Below are 27,808 nucleotides of genomic sequence, written 5' to 3' on the forward strand. Positions count from 1 at the left end.
TGAACAGTAATGTTAATCTTTAGGCAGTTAGAAAGTTTATAATGACTTCTTAGAAAGGACAAATAAATAAAATAACCTTATAAACTGCAGTAGCCAGTGTTTACACACTTTATAGGTTCATAGTGTCTTAGATTAATGACCCTGTAAACTAGGGATGGGCATTTCAAGTAACATCATTATTCTTTGAAGACTTAACACCCCTCTAATATAATTGGCCATAGTTGCCATAGACTTGCAGCATGCTATCTTAAGCTGGTGGAGTTCACGCTGGATGTAATTTTGTTCATTTTAAAAGCTGTTAAATGGCTCTCGCTGTGGCCCACACGTTTTATTGGTCTGGGGTCTGGTAGTTAGCAGAGAAACACATTCTTCTTTTTTTATTGTTAAACAGTAGTCCAAAAACAGCTTCTCTATGTGTTACCGCCACCTTTAAGTGGTAGAGGTAGGAAAAATATAAACTCACTGAACACTTTATTAGATAGAACTTTCTACCAGGTTGGATAATGTGAGCTTTGTGACGTGCTATGTTCAGGGTGCGTTGTGGTCTTAAAGGGATGGACATTATCAGCAACAATACTCATGCAGACCTCTATACCACCACCCTCAGTGGGAACTGATACAACACTAGATGGATTCATACGTTCATGTTGTTTATGCTTAATTCTGACCATCTGAATACTGCAGTAGAAATTAAGACTTACCAGACAAGGCAACATTTTTCCAATCTTGGTGAGAGACTGTTCTTAGTCAGGAGTGGTCTTCTGCTGCTGCTGCAACAAGCTGGTCTTCTGCCTACCTTGGCTGTAACAAGTAGTTATTGCACTTACTTTTGTTTTCGTATAAGCTCAAAGCTATCCGTTGAAATACTCATACAAGCTAATCTGGCACCAACAACCATGTCACGTTCAAAGTCACTTAAATCCCCTTTCTTGACCGTGTCTGCATCAAGAAATACGTTAACTACATATTTATATTAACTAGCTTTTAAGCAGGTATACCTAATAAAGTGGCTGCTGATTGCATATTTAAAAACAAATAGTCTCTGAAATAATGCATTTTTGTATATATGAATTTGAAAACATTTATAAAAAAAAATGGATATAATAAATCTTTAAATTTGAAGGCTTTATTCACCGTATGCAATTCCTCCCTTAATCTAACACACATGAGCTTTTCTGTTCCATACACACTTTTCCCCCCTTCAGTTTTGCACACAATCTCAGCAGCATATACCTCTGCGAATCTCAAATGCCTCTTATAGAAATACATCATCATTCAAAAGTTCTCCAAGGGAACACAAGGAGACCATAAATAATACTTACGAGGACGAGGAGTGAGATTCAAATCCCAGGATAGTATTAGAGGGAGATGGCCAACGCTGAGCACTAAGTCACCAGGATTCCCTAGCACATCTGATTTTACTCTTCTGTCATGTATTTGTGAGTCCATCCTGAGGCAGTATATCTGTCACTCGAGTGAAGCTCATTAAATTAAACCTTGAGTCAAAGAGGGAAGAAAAGACCGTAGGAGAGAGCTGTTGCTTTATTAGCACAGCGCTCGAGGGTTGAACTCCCAACCGAATCTATCATTAGGCTACTCTGCATAAAACAATAGAGCACCAACCTGCTTGTTTTAGTGGTTAAGTGACACTAATTGCTTATTAATTGAAGTATTTGGAGAAAACTGGATGCAAACGAATACGAAAATAAATAAATAAAGCTGTTGTGTTTTTATATTCACCGTTTCCATTTGAATCTTCATCTGAAAGAGATTCCATGAGGAGGCGTCTCAGTCAATGAAACATATCTTCTCCAGTACAGATTATACATGTATAATTCAGTATGTGAACCGAGCCCTTTTTTTTTTTTTTTTTTTTTTTTTTATAAGACTAAGATCCTCGCATACTCATGAACTGAAGGCCGTTTCTGGGGCACCTTTAAATACATAAATTCTCTGTTGCATGCATACATATCTTTTTTAGTTTCATACTGGTTGATGTAGATATTCTACAGTACAAGCACCTTTATACCTGCTCTTTCCCTTCACCTCTGCTCTCAGGCTTATTCGTTCCCTTCTCTCTTCTATTTAAAAAAAAACAACAACAAAGAAGCCTTTGGAAATATAGCAAAGTTCATGTCATAGGATCCAAAGACAAAAATTTATTAGTGTAAATGTTTTTCTACAGAAGTGCTTCATGCACTCAGGTATGACCTCTGACAACCAATTATCCATTTAGCACAGATCATAGTGCCGCTGGTTAATCTCTGTTTTTCCTCTGACGTGCATTTGTACAATTGAGCAGCCAAACAATTTTTGACCTTTTAAGAGGGACGAGGAACGTGCTTAATGTGGTCTAAGCTGTCAGGAGCGGCTGGAAAATGTGGATGTAATTTGATGGGTTTTTCCTTCTTTTTTCCTCCAAATGATAATTTGACTCAGTCATGCCTTTTTTAAAAATTTTATTTTATTCTTCTGGCTCTGCGAACCAAATAATGTTAAACCAATTTTTGGCATCTTGCTGTTCTTTTGAGTAGCAGCTGTGCTCACCTTTAACTCCTGCAACTGTTTTGTCTTTGGCCAGGTATTGAATGTCCACGCAGTTCCCGGAATACGCCCGGAGGCGTGCAGGTGGCTGAACCCTTTAGTGACGAGGCCATGCTGTTCACCAAAGAGCTGGTGCTGCAAAGGGAGGTAAGCAATGAAGTGGAACATTTTGGCCCCAGTTCTTATTGTTTCAAAGCCCAGCTCCATGTTGGGCACTTTTGATATTCTGCTGTTCTGGCGCTTAACTTCCTCTGTTTCGCTCTCCTATTCACAGTCTGAGTTTCAGTATCCACTTTGCAGCATTTTAGTTTCACACTCACACTTTAGTTTTACTTTACTTTGAACATAAGATCATTTTGGTTCAGAGATGTGAGAAGAATGTGTGTTGTGCTTTAAACAGCAGATGGGAGAGCAGCTCTTTTAGCTGAATTCTGCTATTGAAAAATCCAAGTTTTTCCTTCCTTCTGTCAAACCCAATATGAAGGCAGTTTGTCCATAGATAGGGCCACTAGCTTTAATAAGCTGATTAAATTGTTTACTCCCAAATGAGCTTTATTACAGGTGCATTAAAGTGTTGGCAAATCTCAACAAGAATTCTGACAGAAGTGGACACAATCCCAATCCACTACCCTCAAAAGCACCCACACACACACAACACACACACACACACACACACACACAACACACACACACACACACACACACACACACACACACACACACACACACACACACCATCCTCAGTGCTTATTCCAGTTTACGGAAAACTCACCTGATAGTGGATCAGTGCTCCTGGGCTTTAGAAAACTCCATCCACTGTGTGCCTCTTCATTCACATGCTAATAGGTTTTTATAGGAGGCAGTGAACGGACCAAAGCCATGATGGAACTAGCTATAATCCTGCACATTAGGAGGACACACCACACACACACACACACACACACACACACACACACACACACACACACACACACACACACAACACACACACACACACACACACACAGCCCTCTCTTTTTTTTTTTTTTAAACCTCTCCATTCTTATCTCAGTCTTAAAGGGGTTTTTTTTTGCGTAGGGTGGCTAACGCCACTGTCCTCTGATGTTTAATTGTAATGAAAATGGAGCCAGTAGCCACCGTCACAGGTGGACCCGTGTGTGTGTTTGTATGCGTTTGAGAAACCTAGATTTTTCAGAACGCCTGGACTGTTGAAAAAGTGATGCAAACAACTGGGGAATTTGGTAATAGAAGCGCAGAAGTCGAGGAGCAGGTATATGATCTGAATTTTTATTGTTTTTACAGATGCATGTATGATTAAATCTACAAGAGGCACACGGTCTTCGGAGATTACGTTTTCTTTACATATTAAATTAAAGTCCCCCTGGAATGAAAATAGAGTTTTTAACCTCGTTCACATATCCATATTGTTCTTACTACCCCCCCCCCCCCCCCCCCTTTTTTTTTTTTTTTTTTTTTAAACTCCCCACATCTGAACATTTTTACCATCAAGCTGCAGTGCAGGTGTGCTGTTTTGGTGCTTTCCTGCACTCTCTGTCCAACCGTGTGTGCGCACATCTGGTTCATTGACACCGTGGACATTTGTATGCCCAAATGATGCCAAAGTCAGCTGCCTATCAAAGCTGTTTTAAGACATGAAATGCTTATTTTGGTTGGGGAAGAAAAATTGACTTTGAGGATTTGCCATCATGTACATAACCTCATCCATCCATCCATACAAGCTCGTGCACACACTCTAACACACATTTCCTCCCTTGCCAGTCATTGGTGGTGTCAGCAAGTTTTTCACAGGTAGGTGGGAGTTAGCAGGAAAGACCGAGCCATATAATGAGTCTCGAGCCCAGTGTGGGGGCCGGCTGTTTGGCTGGCTGCACCGACCTCCTGTTTGGGCTAATATGAACACAAACACAGTCAAACTCTTGAGAGGGACACATTCAATTAGCTAACAATAGAGTTAAGCATTCACACATACGAAAGCTGTCACTTATTAGAAAGAAAGTTAGTAGATGATGAATCACTGAGTAGAAAAGTATTTTAATGACGCAGTCTCCTGATGTCTCTTGAATACCTTGAGGGGAAAAAAATCGTTACATTTCGGTGAACAAATTGGCTCAAGTGCACATCTAGCTGTAAGAGAACACACATGTGAGAGAAAGCTGGAATGAAGAGGTGACAGGAAATGGAGTCGCTTTATTGAGGCAAGTGAGTAGCTACAGAATTAAACCGATGATAGACAGAACGAAGAACTGGTCCTTGCCCTTGAATCCATCTTTTTCTCCATCTTTCCCATCGCTGCAGATCGCAGCGAGTCTAAATGAAACTGGTTATTAAGGTGTGTCTCACTCCAACGTGAATGTGGATCATTTGATTTCATTAGCATGAGATTCTGCTGTTGGTTCATCTCTGAATAGCATCTGATTGCAGCGGCTTTTGAGGCTCCTCCTAAGGTGGTCTCACGTGAATACCATTTGATTTTGGGTCTCGGTGGCGCAGTCATTTGCATTCATAAAATATTTTTCCTGCTTACGCTGCTCGACAGCCAATTTTAGTTTTCTAGGGCTTTGTTGAGCTAACGATATGTTGACTCAGTGGCCACTACGTTCTCTCACTCCGACACCTCCGTTTTTTGCTCTAATTAGCTATTTCTTTCTCTTTGTGGCCTTGAAATTGAGTTTGGTTGCTGGAATGAGCACGCAGTGCTCTCTGTCTCTTTTTTTCTGTTGTACCACTCTTCTGGTCCCCTTTCAAGAAATAAAATAAATCCTTTCTTGTCTTCAGCGTCCAGTTTGAAATCTTTGCCTGACATTTGCTCCCAGCTTTTTCTCTGCTTAACGCCCATTTCCCTCTACCCCCTCCTTTCCTCAATTTATCTTTAAACTGCTACACGGCTATGTTTTAATTTCTCTTGATACAGACATGCATAATTAATATGGCACCCAGTGAGGGGAGAGGCCTTGGCTTCCATCTTAGTCTATTTACCCCCTCACCACTACAACTACCGCTGCCACCATCGTCACAGATTTGCCTCTGTGTCTCTCAGTTGTTTTCTTTAAAAAAAAGAAAAAGATTTCTTTCGCTTTCTGATTCCCCTTGTTTAAAAAATAAAAATAAAAAGAAGACTTTTGTGTTTATCAGCTCTGTCTTCCTTTATCCCTCTCCCTTCCTCACACTCTGTGTAGTGTTAATCTCTGACAGACACTGCTCCCATTCCCAGCGTGGGACCAAAACAGCAGCATAGAATTCTGGGCAAAAAAAAAAATGCATCGGTAAACAGCACTCCCCAGACATTTCCTTTTTCTTTTCTGATGTCTTCCATTTAATTTGTCTCACCTCCCACCTTCCATTGACAAAAAAAAGGGAAAAAAGTCAATTCACGAGCCGCTGAGTTTTCTTTGTTGTTTTTGCGTGGCATCTTCAAAAGCTCAACCTAACCAGGAGGCAGGGGAACGGAAGAATTTTACTGCATTGACGTTGGTTTTCTGGGATGACTCAGCTAGTCTTGGGATATATTTAGAGTTGTAGTGTTAATAAACAAGATATTAGTTAGTGAAATAATATTTGAACCATCTCGGTGGCTCATTAAAATGCTGCAGGCTCAGTGATCATTCCAGTGAGATGGCTGCCGTGTGATCATCTGCTTGATACATTAGATGATGCATTGTATTTTAAGGCTACTAGCTCTTAGGCTCTGAGGATTGAACCATTTGTTTCTGTTAAAACGCATCTACTTGTGTTCTTTTTTTCTTCTTCTTTTTATTTTATCTTTCAGTGTGTTTGGAGTAATCAACACAGAAAGGATCCCTGATTGGAACTGTTGGTGTTGCATAACTGCCTCACCAGGTGGGAGAGGAGGCAAGAATAAGACGGGAGGGGGGTGCAGGGATGGCGTGTTTGAGCAGGGATAAGAGCAGGCTAAGTGGACAGTAATATGTGATGCACTCTTCTGCCTACGTATACTGTCACTTCTATTGACCTCATTCAGTCTGGGTGTTCTCATCTAGTGTATACCGCTGACTGCCTACTCAATAACACTTACCTCTGTTTTGCATACATTTTAATAGCCTTTTCTCACATATATCAAGTTGAGAAAAACATGCACATTGACATAAAAAAAGGTCCCTATCGTAGTGTGTAACCTCTCTGCCAAAAAAAAAAAAAAATCATACTCTAGGTTAACCTGAGGTGAATAAGGAAACACACACCCAATATCAGTGGTCACAACCATGTGTATTGCCAGAGCCGAAGCCTGGAGAAAAGCGAGGGTTGTGCCAGGCAGGGCGTCCCACATAACGTCTGTGCCATCCTCCCTGGCGACTTCTTGGGAAACCAAAGTACCTACCATAGTTTCAGTAACCATCCACAATAGATACAGCATTCAAATACTACAGTTTTATTCACTCGGATGAATTGCCTTCTGTTTGACTAAACCTGAAATAACACACAGTAAAAGCTACACATCATTATTCCAAGTGATTGCACAGCTTCTTTCTTCTGAGCTTGAATTACTAGATACTTTGCAGTTTAAGAGAAGCCTTATTTTCATCTTGTACTTGAGCTGTATTTGACAATAAAAAATAGCTGAACATAGGAAGATATCAGTAATTTTAGCAAAAGAAATTTGAAAAATGAACCAGCTTTTTAACATCCAAAGTGCTCACACACAGACACACACACAGAGCACTTACTTCAGTTTCTGTGTAGGGGTTCATTCCCTTGGTTTCACGTGGTGTCGCATGCTGTCCTAAACGTGGCCCCCTCGTGCCTAAAAGAGGTCCCCCAAACCCCCCCACCCCCACCCGCATTTTCCACCTTGTGACACGAGCACTGTGTGCATCAGGCTGCCATGGGTGGGGGTTGGCAAAGGCTGCCTTCAGACCTGCAGGAGGTTGTGTTGTGGAGCGTTGATGAGTCACTGTGCCAGCGTGGCAGCACAGATGCCTTGCTAATGCCTGCCTGTGCAGATCTCTCTGCTTTAATAACTGTTCTTGGTGAGCATTTTGATTAAATGCTAATAAACCCAATGCCTTTGTAATATCAAGAGGATTTTTGCCTTCTGCTCGCGTATAAAGGCACACTGTGGCAATTGGTTTATTGAAGTGTTTCTTAGTGTGCCTTTTCTATTTGTCCCTGTACATCTGTGATCATTGCAACTGTGACCACTTAATTTAGCATTCCTCACACATACACCCCCTTCGTGGATCTGACCCCTTTTTTTATATGTCCTATTTTGCCACACAGCGCCGCAGGACACCATCGAATTTCTTCACGTCTTCCATGCTCTCACATTGATTTCCGATCAAGCTTGAATTATTTTGGCGAGAGGTCGATTACACAAGTGCTGGATCTCACAGCCTTTGACCATGTCTGCTCCTCTCTTGTGCTCTCTCACACACAACTGCCCCCCCCACAACTGTTCTGTTGTTTATATTGGCCTTGCCTTTGCTATCTATTTTTGACTCGAGTTTCTTTGTCATACTTCGGCATACTCGTGCTGCGTGTGCGCGTGTGAGCGTGAGAGATGGAGAAGAGGTATACACGATGAATAATTCATAGTGTGGTTTCCTGGTCAGTGAGACAGACGGTGGGGACGGTGAACTGGCCCTCAGGTCCTTTTTCCCCATCACATGCTGTAGTTAAACAAACCATGATTGCAGAAGGCAGCCCCATATCCAGATTACTGCTGCTTCATAACCACAGACAGGATCTGTCCCCATCCATTCATAACTCTGGCACTAGCCTAGCAGCATGACCAGTTTGGACTATATCCATACAAGAAATATTTAATGCTTCTCCTATCATATGGTAGCTTGTTGCCAAAAGCGGTTGCACACGAGTGTGTTTTATTAGCAAAGAGTAGCGAACGACCCATATGGCGTTTTTAATGGTTTTCATTTAAGAGATGACGGTAAAATAAATCTGAAAGGAAGCACAAAGTGTTAATGTTGTATTTAAATTTGACATAGATATTTAAAACCAATCCGATCTCAGTGCGATTATTTTGTTTCGGTTCTGATAGCAGATAAGTTTCTTACTTGAAAAAAACAAACAAACCAATAGCTCTAGCTGCGTGACCTCTGCAAACCATGCAAGTTTGCAATTCAAAAAAAAAAAAAAGAGGAAAAGTTCAAGCTTGAATCCCACATTATGAGCATAATGCTATTATTCTTGGTTTTAGTTAACTTCTGACCATAAATTTTGTTGCCCACAAAAGCTTGTCTGCATTATATTGGACTAATTGGTGTCACAGGCGGAGTCCAGCTTTTACTTTTGCAGCAGTTTGGAATTTAAGTACCGCTCTGCCTCTTTGTTCCCTGAAAGTAGTGAATTACGGTGCATTCGCGCCATCGCAGACGAGGAGATAAATGGGCTTGAATGGAGATGGAGAGAGAGGTAGAAACCTTCTCTCTGCTTTATGGTCACAACTCGTTTACAAGGGCGACCTTGTGTTTAGTGTGTGTGTGCGAGTCAGTGTGATGAAATTGCAACTTCATCGTCCACCCTGATAAGTATAACGTGCAAACTGTGCTAAGACTGCAACACGGTGCACACAGGGACCCACTGAATCCTCTTAGCCTATCCCCTACATGAAGGGCACTGCAGTGCTCTTCCACGTCAGTGAGGGCAATGGTATAATGCACTCTCTTATTGTCTTTCTCTACACTCCACTTCTTTTTATTCCCACACTACATTTTGCTGCTTCTGGATTTTTAAACATAGAGTTGGGCAAAATGAAGGTATGGGACATGGAGTATCAGTGTGAGTGCTCACATTCATAGACACATTCCTTGAATTATTACTGATCCTAAGGACAGAAGACTGGATGTGTTTCATAAGGAATAGAAGCAGCAGGAAAAGGAAGGGGGGGGGGCTTCGGTTGTCTTTGTCGTGTCTTTATTTGCCCTTTCTCTACTTGTACTGGTCCATCTCACTTAAAAGGAAAATAGCCAAACTACATATTGGATTTTGGTCTGGCTGTGAATACCCGAGGCAGCCAGCCAGATAGCCAGCGGCTGTGTCAATAAACACGTCACTACTCGTCTTATTGTTTGGCTTCATTTATTCCGCCTTCCAGCTTGTTTGAATTTGTTATTATATCCCACCTGTCTATGCAGCGCTGTCAGGGATATTCAGAGATGGCAAATAAAGAAAATGATAATAAGAGCAGACTGACTGATTGAAATTCAAAAATAGGGCTTGCTGTTTAAAACTCAGAACAGAGCTGATGAAATATATGAATACCTTTTGATCTTTCTTGGATGCTGGTAATCAAAGCAATAGGCAAAAGTGCGAAACTTAAACATGATCCTGAGATGATATTTGTAAGGTGAAGTGATAGGCGTGGCATCTCTGGGTCATTTTAAGAAGGTTAATAGGGTTTTGTTTTAATGCTGCTAGTTTCATTCGCTCACTTTGAACACACACAAACGCCCAAATCCTCATGCTGCATTGCCTTCTGAGCTGCTGGGTTGCTAGGCGCTTACCTAAACGCGAACATTGGTTGACACTGTAGCAAAAATGACACGCAGTTGGCATCGGAGGCAAAATTAATAGTGTCACATTTCTTATCAGCAAATATATTATGCTCACAGTTGGGAGAATTCTGAAGCCATTTCCTTCTGAAGCACTCCTGAAATGTCTTATTGACATTTGCACCTGGAATAATACTATAATTTGTTTGGGTCGTCTTGCAGTTTTCTGTGCTGCAGTTTGCTCTTGATAGTGTACAGTTCTAAAAATGGTTTATACTCCGTGTCCTTCACCGTGTGTCAGATGAATCACAGATGAGCCTGCCTGAGGAAATGGCTTCGGGTGCCTATGGTTTATTGATGGTCAGATTGATCCTATTCTGTTGATTCATAACATATTAACAGGTTGAGAGACGGATGCGTATTTATCTTTGTTTCTCCGCCATACATACATCAAATATATAGACTAGTAGTGCATGTATCAACTCTTGCAGCGTTTTGCAATCCATGCCATGTGTAGGGGTTTTGACAAGGAATCATTTGCGTAGAAAATGCCCATAAATCACCAACATCAATGCAGTTTTTGTGTGCGCGCGACTCTGGTCTCTGTGCTAATGGTTCCCTTGACAACACAGCAGTTGCTACACATCGACATCATCCTGGCTTTAGGTTTAACCACAAGGACGTACAGGCGCAGAAATCAGCAGCCATTCTAAAAAGAGACATTCAGTCCTTGTGAGACTTCGAAACTGGAAGAGCTGAGCACTTACTGACATTCACACACACATACAATCCGCTTGTAACCTTCCACAAGCCATTAGTATTTTTGTGTCAGCGGTTCATGCCAGTTGTATGTTGCTTGCTTCCTTTAAAACGTTTCTAAACACCTGTCTCCTGCTTCATTGAGATCATACGTATCTCGACCAACCGTTTCCTCTTTTCTTTTCCCTCTGGCCTTTTCCTCTGCCTTCACAAAGCTACCATTTATCTGTGCGTGTGTCTATGTACCCTGGCATGAGAAGGAAGGTAGCTCCAAATGATCTGAATAAGTAAACGGCAAATAAAGGCCATAAAGACGAGAGACTTGAAGAAGTAATCCTTCACCAGCTTACCCCAGCATAATGTCGGCACACCTGCACCTTTATCCCCATCTCAGCATCGCCTTGCATCTACCGCTCCTCTCATTCCATTTCTTTATATCCCTTACCAACAACAGAGAGGCTATCTCAGTGGCTGTGTCAGCGATCAGCATCTCTTCCCTCCCCCTCCCTTTCCCTCTTTTTCTATGTTTCCCAGAGGACAGTCGGGGGCATAAAGGGAAGAACAAGCCTTGCAAAATCTATTCAAAATCCGAACGGAGATTGGGCTCTCAGCTTTAAATTCAGCCAGATAAAGCTAATGGTAGAAGTGGGCGACAGGCAGGAGGCTGTGTGTATAAGCATACTTCGATTGAGGCCAACTATAGAAATGTAGTTTCTTTAAACCCCTTTTCTGGCTGAATCTCTCTCTCTCTGAATGTGCAGGGGTGTATGCAGAGTAAGTTCCCAGAAAGGCTGGCGATAGCGCTGCAGTTTCTTAAAATGCTCCCTTTTCCAGCAGAATTTCCCTTAAAGAGAGAGTATTTGCTGATGCTTGTACTGCTTCCAAAGCCTATGGTAATTTATCTTTTTGTGACATTCATTAAGTCATTTTATTAATCTTAGTGGTGGCCGGATGTATACCAGATGTACAGTTAGACAGAGGTTGGGAGTCAGAAATTGAATTAGGAAGACATGGAGTGCTTATATTCCTCTTATTCCCTGATGAAGTCCCGCCTCTCCCAGGTTATCTTCTGTTCTACTGATTTTCAGTTCTCAGTGTGTTTTCCCAAAAGGTTTCTTTCATTGCACATTATCAACAGCTGGGTTCCCTGTTCATACTCCAGAAAAACAAACAAATGAAAAAAAAAAAAACTAGATTGAAATAGGTTTAGCATTCTCCTACTATGTAATGTTTTGTTAGCCTTTGGTAGTTCTGCATCTGAGACTAATGAAGGCTGTAGTTGTTAGGGAGCTGTGGTCTTGTTAGCGCAGTGGCCTCTGGTGTTTCTACACTGCTGACATTTAGCACCACTATTACAGTGGCCCCTCAAATAATGCCTGTTTGGAACGGGCAGATTGCATGCTTGCTTTGACATGACTACGGCTGTGATAACATGGACTATAGAGGTAGTTTATAGTTACAAACATAGCATACAGTTTGATCTCAATTAGACAAAATGTCAAATGCAGTGAGCGTTTAGCGTTTGCTAACAATCTGATGTGCGATCCTTTAGTGGTGTTGTCGTGCCCAAATTTCAATGCCGAGTTCCCCACAGGTTTTGAATTTACCTGCGGCGGCGGTGGTTGTGGTGATGGTGGTGGGCGGCAGCACAGAGTATGACTGATGTCCACACAGAGTCATGCAGTTTACCGAGGGTGTAAGTAACCCCGCATGCAGGCGGTCATTAGTAGAGAAAAGCTAACAGTAAACAGCTTTTACCCAAAGTGTGACGATGGCACTACACATGCTAAGTAGCTCAGAGGAACAATTGAGAAAAGCAGGCACATCTACAGAGACTCCTTCATTTATTAGCCTGACACACCCACAGACAAACGCTTATTTCCACATACATGTTATACTGCCACTCCATATTGTTAATTTGTCACCTCATCACAACTTGTTAGCCACTTTTGGCTGAGAATTGACATCCAGGAACACATAGAACACACACAATCACACACACAGTTATTATCTCCTGGAACAATACTAATAGATGCATGTACTGCTGTGAGCAAACAGTTTGTGCCTCTGCTGCCAACAGAGTAGGATGGTGAATAGTTGCCAAATCTCCTCTACCCTGAGCCTCCTCTATTTCTCCTCTCCCCAACAAAAACCCTAACCTTTCTGTGCCTCCCATTTCTGTTTTAATCTTTACTTTAATCATTTTCCTCTTCTCACTCTGTATATTCTTCCCATGGGCTGAACCACGTCCTCTTTTTTTTTTTCTTTCCCTCAAATTCCCTTTGCACATTACCACTCTGTGATTTTTCAGTTTTTTCCCTTTTCTGGGCTCACCAGGCTCTGATGTTTACACTCTTCGAGCACAAACTTGGTTTGAAGTTGTTTTTGTTGCGATAACAACAAAACTATAATTGATGGACAAACACAAGCCTGTCTGCACATATACGCCTTTGATGTGTCCGGTCATGTTTAATTAGCTGGAGTTAGAGTGGCGAGGGGGAAAGAGAAATATAACTCCCTCGCTAATTATTGGCTCCCCCGTCGGGCAGGAACTCTCATATCAGCCGGGCTGTCGAGGTCACGTACAGCTTCGGGCCACATTGCCCTCGATTCACCTGCTCTCGAAAACATCTTTGATCTGAAGTGCTTTAGAAGTCCCTGAAAAAAGAATCACTGTTCAAGGTATCTGCGGTGCTGACAATCCGGTTGTTCAGTGATGACGCGACGAATCCTACTTCCGGGTCTAAAGTAGTCTGCGTTTAATATGGCTTTTGTGTTGTTAACATGTTTAATGTTATGTATTTTCTTCTATTTGATCTCAAAAAGCTCCTAAAACAGTCAGTGATCACTGTTGACCTCCCTCGGCTTTTATTACCGCTAATCATTTATTTAAGCTCAGTTTTTAAAACCTTAGGATGTAACTACAGCCCAGCCCATGCAGCAGTATATGAATGACTAACCTCGTATTGTGGATGGATTATCTCAGTTGTTCTCCTGGCTGAAGTTTGGTCCTTTTACAGCATCCTGCCATGCGATTACATTTGTTTCTGACCACCGAGAACACTCACGTTAACTTTTATCGAGTGGGAAAAAAGTTAGCTTGTTTATATTATGCTAACATACTGTGTCGCTAGCGTCACGTAGCACATCATTATATACCAGCTAGCCCAACTTCAGTAACCCTACAAACGTCACTGCTGTTTAGTTTTCTGTCTTCATTTATGCTGGAAGTGATAACAGAGCTGTACGTTTTAATTTGTTTCCAAAACCCCGCAGTCAGGACATGCTATATTGTATTTAGATAGAAGCTAGCGAGCTAACTCCCTGCTAACTTCTAACTCCGTTAAATGTCATAAATTCCGTTTTCATGGATGCCTGGATGTTAAACTCAATTGTTACACCTGGTAGAGCAGAACGCTGATCATTTTATTAAAGATGAAAGACTTTAGACAGTTTTTCAACTCTCAGTAATGCCACAGTGATCGTTTGACCTGCAGCGGAGTTTAGACCCAGACGCGGCTAGTGACGTCAGACTGAACAACCGGATAGACTGTATATAAAAGGTGGACATATCCAACGTGGCTGGGTGGAGACGTTTCACTTTGAAGCCCTTCTTGGTGCTTTGAAACTTCACGTGTTGGGTCGCTACTCTAAAGCATGCTCTGCTTTACTGTCCTTTTTTGGCTCTAATTGGGGGGGTCATTATTTACAACGTGAACATCACATTGAAACTGGCGACTGAAGCCATAAATTCATCAGGAAAGTGTTTGGGGAGATTAGGTTAGCAGTGTGGTCATTTTCTCTTTGGCTTCTTTACAGTTTGACTTACTTTTGTAACCAAAGGAGTCGCCTCCTTTATAAATGATGCAGGTTTGAGATCATTTCATATTGGTTAACTTTTTCCAAGTAGCTTCGTCCCATCTTTATACGTCACGTTTAGTGCTGGAGTGGCAATACTGCAGAAAATGCCAATCTAGGGTCTTTCCTGACTCTGATGGTTCAGTCCACTTTAGTTATTTATTAGATAATTAAATCAAACCACTTCTTTTTCCTTCCACGTGTTAATGTTATTTCTTAAACATCAAAATGTTAAAAATTACATTGATTTTTTTTTTTCACCTTCCGCTGACGTTCACTTAGGCTGGTCCCACTGCAGAAGATCTTACAAACTTAAGTTTTTGTGTGTCTTCTGACTTCAATAAACTGCCACTGGGTCTTTTTGCCTGTTTTCTGAGATGACATATGCTTTGATCAGTTTTTATGTGGAGGTGGCATAGTTAGACTGCCACAGGTTCACTCCTACAATCACTCCTACACAAGCACTTTCACATAGACAAACATGCTGTCACGCATCTGTGTTTCAGTTGTTACAGGGAGCCAAATTCAGCCCTAAGATAAGAGAGCAAAAACACACTGGACATCACAGCTTTGCAGAACACGTCACTGCTCAGATTTATAAACAGATTTATTTGAAATCCGAATTAAAGAGAGAGAGAGAGATGTTTGCAAAAATATGGCATTGTTTCCCTGCCACATCAGATCTGCCATTAGATTTTTTTTTTTCTTCAAAGTAAGGGCTGCATTTTAAGTAGGCATGCTTGGAGATGATGTTTATTTGGGCTGCATTAAATCTTTTGGATGGCATTAGTGCCTGAATCCACTTCCCCATGAAAACAGCTTGCGAGCTTATTCCTTCTTTTTTTGAGTATACAGGAGCTGCATTTACATTTTATTCCACTTAGATTAAGTTCTTAGCAAAGTCTGACAATTTTTCAAATACCCCCTACTAAATGTTAAAAACTCAAGTGAGGGGGGAGGGATGGGTTGGACGCCACTTTGTACAGTGCAGTGGGGCTTAAGCTATAGACTGCAAACAGAGACTGGCTATTGATTAGTTTGATCTTTAAAGATCACTGCTGACCCAACCGCACACACACTTAAACACATGCTGTATTTTGCTGCAGCGACTGAATAATTTCGGCTCCACGTGAAAGCTGTGTTTCAGCCCCGTTGTTGCACGACGCAGCTTGTCAGTGCTTTCCTCTTGACGTTGCTTTCCTTTGCCATTCTGTGCTCAGCGGTGCACATTTTCTCAGCAAGTCTTTCACATTAGCACACTGCTTGTCATCTTGAAGTCCACATCAGAGTAAATGCATGAGCCTACAGTTACTACACAGTGAACGCTGAGCTCTTCTTTAAAGTACACAATAGGGGCTTCTTATTTATTGCAATCACATTGTAAATTCTCCTTTCAGCTTCATTGCTCTGTGTTCTTATCCCTCCCCTCTGTCTGCCTCTTTTTCACACTCCTTTTCTTCTTTTTCTTCTTTCCCCACGTTCTTTCTTACATACGACGCTGCTGTCCTCTGACATGCCAAATTGGAGTGTCATAGATAATTTGGATTTTTTTGCCCTCACTGTTGAGCTCAGTTCATTCGCTCTCCCTTTTCCGTTGTTGTTGTTTTGTTTTCTTCCCCTCTCCTCAGTTTCTTCTTTTTCTTGTTCAGTACAGGACACCATTTTGTAACCCCACCCCCACCCCTCCACGATCACCAAAATGTCTATGCTCAGATACACACATTGTCACCCTTGAAAAGATGAAGTCCCAGAATACTCTCCATAAACTCCATGCACTGCTAGTTGCATTGAGTATCAGTCTTCTGGTTTGCAAGAAAAGCCTCCTTTGTCCTCATTTCTTCCCATGCAGCATAAAAGCAGAGATTTTCTCAGTAACACTTTGTGTATGGGCTTCTTCTGGTCTTTCATGGACTCTTTTGTGTGGAAACGTACAAAGATGGAGGGCAAAAACACAAATACAGTTCTGAAAAGTCACATTGGTGTTCTAGTTGTGTGGTCCACACATGACAGCATGAATCTAAATGAATGCCTAAATGGCTAAGAAAATTAGAAGAAGTGAAGGACGTCTCACTGCACAACACATCTATGCTACAGTATACATGTGGTGTTCTCTTTGGCTTGATAATAAAAGTGTCAAAGTAGTACAAACGTCATTTTCAGAAGATCAAGAATATTGATTATAAAGGAGGTCGGCGGTCAGAACATTTGCTTGGCAGCTTGTGCATATTTCAGCGCTAAACGGGGAGCCGGAGCTCGTTAATACATTTCAGGGTAAACATATCAAAGCAGTCCTGTAAAGATGACATAAAGGCATCTGAACCGTGTGGCTTTGGCTGCTCTTGTGCGTTTCTGTATAAACGTGTTTGTGTGGGTGGGTGAATGAGGTTTGATCCTGAGTGCAGTCTCCTTGGTGATACTGTGCCTGTGATGATGATTTCTCTCCAGGGCGTAAATCTCAACAAGCAGTGAAATTAATGGTCAGTGGCTTCATTCGTTTTTTTCCCCCCCCCTCTCTTTGGTGTCTATGTGTGCACGCGTGTGTGTATTTATGTCTTTATTTGTGTTTAGTGTGCGCACAAACACCTCAGCATACCCCACCTCACATATGTCTCAGTCCCCTGTTTGTTGCTCTCAGTGGACATGATTTAGTACACACACAAAAACACACACACACACACACACACCTAAGACTCAACTGTTGGATGGGATCATAAAAGTAAGGCTTCATCGTCTCTTGCTGTTAAGAAAACAGGGATGTTTTTCACCCACCAAAAGGGCAATAAACTCTGTCTCACAGGGAGTAACACACTTGAGCGGTTAGCTCGTGGGGGGAGGAGGGAAAAAAAAACAAAGCAGCCCACCTGTCATTCACTCTCGGTTACGGCAGCAAAATCTGTGGGAATTCGACCACGGTGTATGTCAGTCTATTGGCATACACCTATTCAACATTACAGCCTCAACTGCACTAGGCACATTGCCAGCAGGATACTGCGATGCAATTTCTTCTTCTGCCTCTGTTGACCTCAGTAACAACAAATCATATCACCAGCTGGTCACTGAATATGGCTATTTGCATCCATTTTCACACAGCTGAAGCAGATGCACCGGCACGCATCCACTTGCCTTTCCTCTAATCCACATGCACAACTGTCACCATTACCTTCCTTAAACGTTCCTTGATATTTCAAAATGAATATCTGCAAAGCTCGTAAAATGTATTCTCAGTGTAGCATGCATTCTTCGTGTAGTAATGTTATTAGTAAGGATAATGCAGTAAAGCCAAATGATTAACACAGAGTAAGTCAATAATCCAACTCCCTTAAACCATCAAAATTTTGTCATAATAAGCACGTCCCTGCTTTATTCTTCTGTCTTTGTGCTGTGGTTTACCGTTTCCACCTTTGACTCTGCTCTCTGTTACAGTCTCTCTATTTGACATTAGGACCCAACAACTCTTTGGCCCTGACTCATGTTGACTCACAAGGCAGCACGCTCACAGGCCTGCTTAGAATATCCTCTCCTCTGCTCCACTAGCACAGTGGCTAGTGTTCACACAGAAATCCTAGAGTATGCACCGTGCAGCACACATCCTTCGCTTCAACCGGGCAGTTTGCATACTCTGTTATTAACAGGAGTATATTTTTTTAGTACTAACTAATCCATAAAAGAAAAATGCAAGGTTAAATGTTGCGCTTATGGATATGCAAATTATGGAGTTATCACAAAAAACAACACTTGAACGTTAAGAAGCAACACCTTCGGATTTTTAGTTGTTGTTGTTTTTTGGGAGACATTTTGCAGATATGTTTTTGAGGAGTTGGCTTTTGCATGGCTGATGCTGTTGATTACAATGGCTGTAGGTGTAGGTTAAAATTAAAGAAATACTTTTACTCGTCCCAGCTTCTATACTGCATGGTAATTAACATGAGGAAAAAAACCTAATTAAAAGATTGCATCAAAATAATTGGGTTTTGAAATGTCCTGCAATCCCCTTTTAGTTTAAAATGAACTACTTTAGTCTTTTTTTTTTAATTGAATAGAGGAGCGAGTATGTTTACTTTCCAGCAGGTTTAAGTACTTTGACCTTTGACACTGAAAGCATACACACCTCGTCCCTGCTATTCCATTTCATTCCTTTCTGCTTTTATATTCCTGAGTATCTCTTACTCAAGCACAGTGGTCCATTTCTTGTATCAGCACTTCTCATCTGCTGCACTCTGCTACGTAACCCACCCCCCCTCCTCACACACACATACTCTCCTTGTGGTGCAGATCAGGCCATTCACCAATCATGCGAGAGCCATGACGGCCAAGTTATATATCCCCTATTCCATCTGTAGCTGGCACTCTTGCATCACATTTGCTCTGTTTCCTCTTCCCCAAGTGCCTTTGCTTTTGCTTTCTTTCACTCTTCCTGAATTCCTTTCCCCTCTTTTGGTAGCTCCATTTCCATCTTTTCCTCATTTTCAGGTTAGTTTTTTTTCAATTGCTTTTCCTCCATTTTTTCCCTTTCTCCCACCATGCTTATCTTTCTTTGTGTCTTTTAATTAACCTCTTCTCATCACTTCCATGTTGTCTTCTGTATTTCTTTTAGTCTCCCACCACATCGAGTTCTGCCACATTTTTCTGCGTACTTATTTTCTGTGATTGCTTTCTGCTCTTTGCTTATTATACTTGTCTGTTTATCCATTTTTACCAAATTTCCACCTTCCCAATAACTTATTTTAAGTAATCTGTCACGAAATCTCACTTAAAATGTCTTTGATATATCTTAGTTTCTATATCATTACCTCTTCTTTGTCCTCTAAGTCGTCTCCCTCCCTGCCCTACAGGCTCGGTGAGCTGTGGTTAAATAGGTTCATCTTACCCTGCTTCCTCTTTCAAATGGCTTCATGATTGCTAATGAAGCACATAAACAGGAAAAGGAAAAAACATGATGTGGAGGAGGAAGGGATGTGGAGAAGTGTTTTCCATGGAGATGGGCTCTTCACCGACTGGCAAGCTGATTGGCTGATTGATGACCCTGTAGCCATTTTGACCGATTAGCATGATGGAGCCTTTTATAGCACACAGTGCAGCCTAATATGTGATCACATTGCACAGCATACTTTCTCTTTCTACTTCTGGGTTGAACAGTGTGATGAAGCATAAGCCCCATCCTGCTATACCTCACTGGGGCAAAGGAGGTGTAATATAGCACTGCCAAGCATATGATAGACTGTCATAACAGAGCTAAATGCGTAATATGGTGCTTACATCTGTCCAGTTAGTTACAATCCATCAAATCCCACAACATTATCTATTTAAAAAGAGCGTGCTGATCCTGCTTTCTTACACTTGTTTGAACATTCCTCTCACACGTGTCCCATTAGAGACAATCGGGAGCTCATTGTCTGGATTTGCATAGTTATCAAAACAATTACAAGTAAACAAAAGATGTGGGAGACAACGGCATGCAAACTGAGATATGAGAATTAGCTAGAAATGGTCAGTACAAGATGAAGTGGTCACATTAACTCTTCAATTTAAATAATTCAACTTGCTATCTTTTCTTTCTGTTGCATTTCTATACGTATCCCAGCACACTACAAAATGAATATATGGCAGAAAAAGCAGGGTAGGATAGCAAGAACTGTTGCTGATTTGATCTCATTTTTGTCCAGGTGGCCTGTCTGGACAGCCCTGGATGCACTGCAGTAGGTTAGTTTTTCTCAAGTTAGTCATATCGGAACATAAAATCTATTTTTTTGCATTGTGTATCAGGAGATTCTTTCCTTTTGGGCTGGCTCTAAATATTTCCAGCTCTCATCGTTTTTGTCTTGTTTTATTTTTTTCTCTCCAGATGTCTCTTTTCATTGGGATGGTTATATCATACCCCTGTAATGTACAATGTTAGACCTCTAAATTACACATGCTCCTATTCTACAACAATTTGATGTTTCCAAGCACAAGACATCTGCTAAAACATTTGTAAAAAGGTGTGCTTTGCTGTGTCCTTCAGCAGTCTTTTTTGACCTCCATTTCTTACACCAGCACACTTCATCTCCATCTTGTCCGTTTCAAATTTTTAGGAACTGGACTTTTTACCCCTTCAAATAAACATCAGTCTGCTCTTCTGTTAGCCTCTATTGCATATTGAGTTGATATGCTCTCAGCTTTTGTCACACTCCTTTTTTTTGTTTAAGATTTAACCTCTATACTTCCTGTGACACAAAGTTTGAAATGTCACATTGTCGAAGAGAGAAGTTCAGATATGTTATGTGCTCACCTCACAAGTACTACTTTTAACCAGCTTTTTATTTGCCACGCTTACTGATTATGTAAACAGGTGTTGTGAACTTCACTACCAGCCATAAGCTTCGCTCCCAGTACACATCTGTGACTGTGGATCTTTTCACGTCTTCGTTCTAATAATGTTTTGATTAGCTAAGGAGTATCTATGCTGGTTGTGATGATTATGATCAACACAACTCCCACGGAGATCTTTTGTAGTATTCTCTTGGTCATCTCTCACCCACATGTTGCCCACTCCAAGCATGGTATGTTGCTGTTTACTGAAATGTTCTCCCAGTGTACTGCACACCACCTTCTCTTTTACATTTCAACAAACAGAGCTCGAGACACAGTATTGTCATTAAATAAGAGAAAAGAAACAGTCACAGAAAATGTTGGCGGGTCTTTAATGCCCCTCGGCCGAATTCCAGAAAGACAAAATACGTGGTTTACCTGTCTCACAATACTACAGGCGGTGTTTCCTATCCACGGTGTATCATTTTTTGTTAGAACTGTGTGGCTTTATTATGATTGAGAGGGGTGATATTGTTGAAGATGAAAAATGCACAGTTAACAGTGAGACCCAAATGCATTTGTCACCATAAAAAGACCCCATACTGATTGATGAAGCCCCAACAGCTGGAAATGTAATGAAAAGAGATATGAAGATCTATATTTTTTGGCAAAGTGCACCTTTTTCACTCATTACGTTTGTGATTAATAAGACTACCTTGCAATAGAGAAAATGAGGTAGGTAACACAGATTGGATTCTTGAAGCATTATATCATGAGCATTTCAATTAAAGTATTTGTAATGGCACTGCTGTATGTCTCTTTGACTAGACCATCAGTTCTTTTTAACCTGTTAACATGTTTGTTGAACTTAAACTTTCATCAAATGCGTGCTTTGATCAGCCACAGGCTGATAAAAGCATCATGACAGTCACTCATGGCTATAAAACAAAAAGTAAGCAAAAAATAAAAAATAGCAGATTGTTGCTGTAAATAATATAATAGGACGTGTGGAGGGATATTTTAAAAAACCCCATCCACTTGTGCACCATGATTCATTCTGCCTGACTCATTCAGCACACTTAGAGTTAAAGTATAGCTGCAGCATCTTACTGCAGTGTCTAAAGCATTTGGCTGATTGTTACAGTATACGCCAGGAAAAGAAGAGAAAGGGGGGGAAAAAACATCTCTTTCTAATACTTTTTTTTTTCTTCCAAAAATCCTTTTTATTGCATTTATAACATTTGGCACAGTACAAATTCTTGGTGCTTTTACAAGATAAACCTGTAAAGATCAACACTGACCTTTTTTTTTTCCCGGATTTTGTTAAAGAAAGTCTTCTCTGTATAAATATTCTTTTTTCTTATCACTGCATTCTCTGTAGCATGGTGTAAAAATCACACAGAATGCCCTCTGTTAAAACAAGACTACCCTCATTTTTCAAAGTCAAGACAGCATCTTAAACAACTCATTATTTTAAATAGAAGTTACAAGTTAGAAAATAGTTTCAATTTCTTTTTAATATACGTTTCTCTATCACCAACCCATGGTAATTTTAGTTCGTCCATATATATATATTTATTTATAAGCATGTACAACAAGAAATCATCAGTCTTTTAAGTTTTGCACTCTGTACAAAAGTATGTCCTGTCCTTTTTTCGTTGTGCATTCTATTGCATGATTTTAAATGAGGAAAGGACAAGGGGCGTGTGAAAGAGGGGTGAGTAGGAGCTAGGAAACTGGGAAAAGGGGTGAGAGCCTTTTGGAGGGGCCTTTTTAAATCTGAGTCTCCTGTACCTTCTCCTTGTTGTGAGTTTTTACGACATAGGGCTCAGCCATTGCTGTGATGGCACTGGGCAAGGTTCGCGGCAAAGAGTTCCCAACATTGTTGTCTGTCCATTTAGCCCCATGGCCAGTCGGTTTATAGGTATTATATTTGGGCTTTAGAGTGCTGTAGTCCACCTTATGAGAGCTGTAGTCCAGTTTATGTGGACTGTAATCCAGTTTAGGTCTCTGAGTTTGTGGACTGAAGTCAGACTTGAAGGCGCTGTAATCCACTTTGTGGGGGCTGAAGTCAGTCTTGAAGGCGCTGTAATCTGTTGCAGTTTTATGTGGGGTGTAGTGGTCCTTAGCTTTGTAGGTACTGTCTGTTTTAGATCTCTGGGCACTGTACTCTGTTTTGGATTTAGGCTGAGTGCTGTAGTCGGGTTTAAATGGGCTGTAATCAGGTTTAGGTCTTGGGTGTGTACCAAAATCAGGCTTGAATGGACTATATTCAGTTTTAGGTCTATGTTGTGTGTTGTAGTCGGATTTTAATGGGCTGTAGTCATGTTTAGGTTTCGGCTGAGTGCTATAGTCCCGTTTGAATGGACTGAAGTCACTCTTCTGCCTGGGATGAGTGCTATAATCTAGTTTGAATGGGCTGTAGTCTGATTTAGTTTTTGGATGAGTACCAAAGTCTGGCTTGAAAGGGCTGTATTCTGCTTTAGGTTTGTGGGTGCTATATTCTGGTCTAAATGGGCTGCAGTCAGGCTTTGGTCTGTGAAGGCTAAAATCCGGCGTAGATTTGTGTGTGTTGTAATCTGTGATGGTTTTGTGGCTGCTAAAGTCCATATTTGGCTTATATGTGGTATACTCAGCCTTCGGCTTGTGAAGTGTGAAATCAGGCTGGGGTTTGTATTCAGCCTTGGGTTTGTGAAAGCTGTAGTCAGTCTTGTGGCTGATAAAGTCCAACTTGTGTATGCTGTTATGGTCTCGGATTTCAGGCAATGTGAGAGCTGACTCTTGGGCTGCAGATGCTGGTGGTGGAAGGTCCTCCTCATCCACCTGAATAATCTCAACAGTGCGGGCAGCTGCCACAGTGCTCCTCTGCTGGTGGCGCTTTCTCAATTTGTAGAAGGCAATGAGCATGACAGCAGCCAATAGTGTCACTGCCACAAAGCAGCCTATTATGATCTTAGTAGTCTTCATCACTTCATCAAGGCTAGGCCCAGACTTGCCTGGTTTGTTAGTCGATTGAATTCCTGGCAACACAGATGGTTTAGCTGCCCCTGGTGGACTGTCGGTGTTTTGCAACAGTACAGTTGGGGTGGAGATGAAGACTGGTTGAAAGACAGAAGGAGAGGCAGTTGTAGTTGTTGTCCCTAGGCCTACTCCTCCCCCAGCAACACCAGCGCCTGCAGCAGCTGCAGTGGTTGTTGTAGTTTTAGGTTTGGGCATCTCAGTGGTTGGCCCCAAGACCTCCACGGTCACTGTGGTAAAGTAACTTAAGTTGGATGTATTAAGCTCAGCTGCACTCACATTGAGGTAGGCTGAGGCATTAGAGTTCCCAGCTGCATTGGAGACCATGCAGGTATAGGTGCCTGTGTCTACTGCAAGGACATTTGAGAAATTAAGGGTACCATCATTGAGGACTGATATTCTTGGGTGACTAGAGGCATGTGTCAGTATAGTGCCGTTGGGTAGGAGCCAGCGCACTGAAGACATTGGAGCTGTGCGGCATCGAAGCTCAGCCACTCGCCCTGCTGAGATGTTCAAGTCCCTTGGTGCATCAGCAATGAATGGTGCAGAACACTGGACTGCAGCACCCTCACCTCGGTCCACGTCCACCAGCTGTCGACCTCTCATGCTCGCAGGGGAGTGACAACGTCCACAGCAAGTTGAATTAGTAGGGATGTACTCCCTTAGCCAGCGTGCTAACCATACAGCCTCACAACCACAGTTCCAAGGGTTATGGTGGAGGTGGAGCTCCACCAGGTACCTGAGCGGGGAGAACAAATCATGTGGCACAGCGCTCAGATTGTTATGGGCAAGATTAAGCTCCACCAGTGAAGATAGGTCATCGAAAGCATTGCGCTCTATTACTGTGATTTGAGAGTTCATCACCCATAGCTTTTTCAATGAGCGCAGACCTTTGAAAGAGCCTGGTTTTATCATTGGAAAGAGATTTTCAGAAATCTCTAGCTCCTCGAGGCCTTTGAGGGGACTTAGGTTTGGCATATCACCCCTTATGTTGCACATTCCCAGGTTGAGGTACTTGAGATTTTGTAGGCCCTCAAAAGCTCCTTCTGAGATGTACTCCAGTTTCCTTAACTCTCCCAGGTCCAGTCGCATGAGTGAGGGTACCCGGTTGAAGGCATAGGAAGGAATACTTTCAATGGGGTTGTTCCTCAACCATAGTTCTCTTAGTTTGGATAGGTATTCAAAGGCCCCACTGGGCACCACCGTCAACCGGTTGTCAAACAGCTCCAGTGTGTTGAGGCTGGTGAGTCCATTAAACGCGCCCACCTCAATCTGCCGAATGGCATTTCGCCCAAGCTGGAGCACCTCAAGGTGGTGCAGATGGCGGAAGGAGTCAGCCTGCACCGCCTCAATGGCGTTTTCCATTAGATTGAGGTGTCGCGTGTTGGCAGGAATCCCAGGGGGGACACGGGTGAGGCCACGACGGGTGCAAACCACTTTCCCCTGCTGATTACTACAAGAACACTGCGGTGGACAGCCCTGGGGTCCTTGAGACACCGCCGCCCCCGCCAAGGCCAGGGAGGCGCTGCTCCACGCTCGCACCATCAGGAAGACTACACAGAGCAGGGCGGCTTTCCTGGCACGATGCACAGCTACCCGCCCCAGGAGACTCATGATGTGGCACGTTCATAATTCAGCATCATCTGGGGGGGAGGATGGGGATGTTTGGGGCTGGTGTTTTGGGGGTGTGGGTGCAAGGAAATTAGCTGTTTGGCTAGCAGTACTGTTTATGGGGCCAAAGTAATAAGGTTAAGGGAACTGATGTGGGCAAGGGGAGAGCAAGGGTTTAGGTGGTTGCTAAGGGGCAAGAGGACTCGACCTGTCCTCAGTTAAGGGGTGATTTTATTTCCATGAACTGTGCTCAGGGGCAGAAAGAAATGGGGTGGTGGAGAGGACTGGCTTTTCTGAAATATGTGTATGAGAAGAACATGATGGCAAATTAAGCAACCAAAAACCGTATTACAAGACAGAGGGGAGGGGAGGGTGTTACAAATTGATGCAGAGAGGGTTTGAAACACTAGACACCTACCTCAAGTTATTATTACAGGTCCTTGAACTGAGATATATAGCTTCCCTCCTTTTTGCAATCAGAAAGAGCTGATGTATTCGCATCAGATGTATTTATATCCAAGAGCAGCAAAGAAAACCTTTTATGTTTGCCCTGTCAAAACGGGCATCAGTGCCAAAGAGCTTAAACAAGATGAGCCCTTTTGTAAATCCATACATCCAAAGAGAAAGGTTCGAAGGCCTTTTTGTGAATGTTTTTCTTCCTTTACGTGCCGATTACCAAGAAAAAAAAAAAGGAGGGGGGAAACGACTGTAGCTAGGAATCCAGTCAGGCTCCCAAAGCAGCAGTGCTCCCTTGCTCGCTCTTCGCTGTCGGCTCCTCTTCTCTTGCTTGTCCTTGGAATCCGACAGTTGATCCCCCCGTTAAACACCTTAGCCAGGTCTCCATAGTCCAGGCAACCACAGAGATGCACACGCACTATTGTTTTTTGTTTTGTGCAACAAAACCCAAGGCAGGAAACAACAAAAGGAGGGAGGGAGGTAGAAGAAATTACAATTACAGAAGGATAAAAAAAAAAAATCCAGTCCTTTCCAGTGTTCTATGTTTTTTGTTTGTAGTGGAAAGGAGGGGTTAAAAAAACAGGAAAAAAACCAGTCCTCCTTATCTGTATTCCTCTTTTCACTTTTTAGTAGTCAATCAGTTGGTCGGTTGGTCAGTCTGACAGCCCTTCTCCCTCTCTTGCACTCTTTTCTTTGCTCCCCTTTTCAACGCAGTGTCATGTCCACTTGATTCTTCTTTATTTAATTTTTTTTTCTCCTTTTCTCCTGGGGAGCTCTTGGCAGCAGTTGAAAAGGCTAGGCGACACACACAGCCTTCATTATCTTCTTTCTCCTCTTAACTAGCCACATGCTCCAGCCTCGGCAGCCGCGGTGGCGACAGCAGCAATTGCGAACGCACACACACCATCCCCACGAAGCATACAGCAGCAGTAGCGAGCACACACACAGCAGCAGCTGCAGCCTGCCTCCCGTGCACTTCCCAATAATCCGTCAGTTTCTTCAGAGGGGGAGTGGGGTGGGGGATGGAAGGGGGTGCTGGGAGGAGTGGGGGTATTGTAGCTGGGTTGATCGAGGTGGGTTAGAGGGAGGAGGGATGGCGCGCAGTTTCTCCTTCCTCTCTCTGGGTTGTTTCTTTTTTCTTCTTGTTTCCAGTTCTTTTCTTTCTTTTTTTTCTCCCCCTCCTTTTCTTGTGGTGATCAGCACCCCCTCGCAAATGCAGCGTCCAACTGGGAGAGGAGCAAGGCAGAGAAGGCAAGCGCTGGGCAAGCGCGGCTTACAGGCGTGACGTTAACAGCAGCGTCGATGTGGAAAGGATCCGTTGTAGCAGCGAAAGAGAGAGCGTGCACCGTCTCTCTATCTCCCACTCTCTCTCTCTTTCTCTCACACACACCCTCTCTTGCTCTCCCTCACACCCTCTTTCTCTCCCTGCCTCCCTCACACTCTCTGCAGTGTCCTGAGGTATTTGGGTGAGCTCAAAGCACTCAGACCTTTTTAGAGATCTACCTCTTCAAAAACCAGTTTGCTCCTGCTGTCCTTCGCTCTCCTTTTTTTTTTTTTTTAATGCTCATAGTCTCTTGTTCTGTGGCTTTCTGGGGCTTTTGTGGCTTAGGGGAATGGACAGGCTGTCCAAGCACAAGTCAGAGATGGACAGTGGCATCCCCACAGCAACCATATTTTAACCCCCTCGTGCCCAGCAGTACTCCAAACATTCCAACGACTCTGGCAAAGCTTTCCAGTTTTGCTTTGGTGGTAAGGAAAGGCTGATGGGTCACCGCTTCTCTCACTTT

At 42.5% G+C, this 27,808-nt stretch overlaps 2 protein-coding genes across 2 annotated transcripts in view; one reads left to right on the forward strand and one right to left on the reverse strand.

Moving 5' to 3' along the window:
• Positions 1-27,808, forward strand: part of snd1 (staphylococcal nuclease and tudor domain containing 1) — a 187,530-nt gene that overhangs the window by 57,180 nt on the left and 102,542 nt on the right. The window contains exon 16 of the mRNA XM_014336127.2: positions 2,582-2,691. Within this exon, the coding sequence (XP_014191613.1) occupies positions 2,582-2,691 (110 nt within the window). The remainder of the gene's footprint in view (positions 1-2,581; positions 2,692-27,808) is intronic.
• lrrc4.1 (leucine rich repeat containing 4.1) lies at positions 22,251-27,778 on the reverse strand. The gene has a single exon (XM_042224187.1). The coding sequence runs from the start codon at positions 25,566-25,568 to the stop codon at positions 22,710-22,712; it is 2,859 nt and encodes a 952-aa protein (XP_042080121.1). The 5' UTR covers positions 25,569-27,778; the 3' UTR covers positions 22,251-22,709.

The sequence above is a fragment of the Haplochromis burtoni genome, unplaced genomic scaffold, assembly GCF_018398535.1.
Source record: "Haplochromis burtoni strain Fernald_Lab_line unplaced genomic scaffold, NCSU_Asbu1 Contig_131, whole genome shotgun sequence".
Taxonomy (NCBI): domain Eukaryota; kingdom Metazoa; phylum Chordata; class Actinopteri; order Cichliformes; family Cichlidae; genus Haplochromis; species Haplochromis burtoni.

What these genes read in the sequence shown, in the direction of transcription:
- lrrc4.1 (XM_042224187.1), bottom strand. Translation starts at nt 25,568, where the DNA reads ATGAGTCTCCTGGGGCGGGTAGCTGTGCATCGTGCCAGGAAAGCCGCC.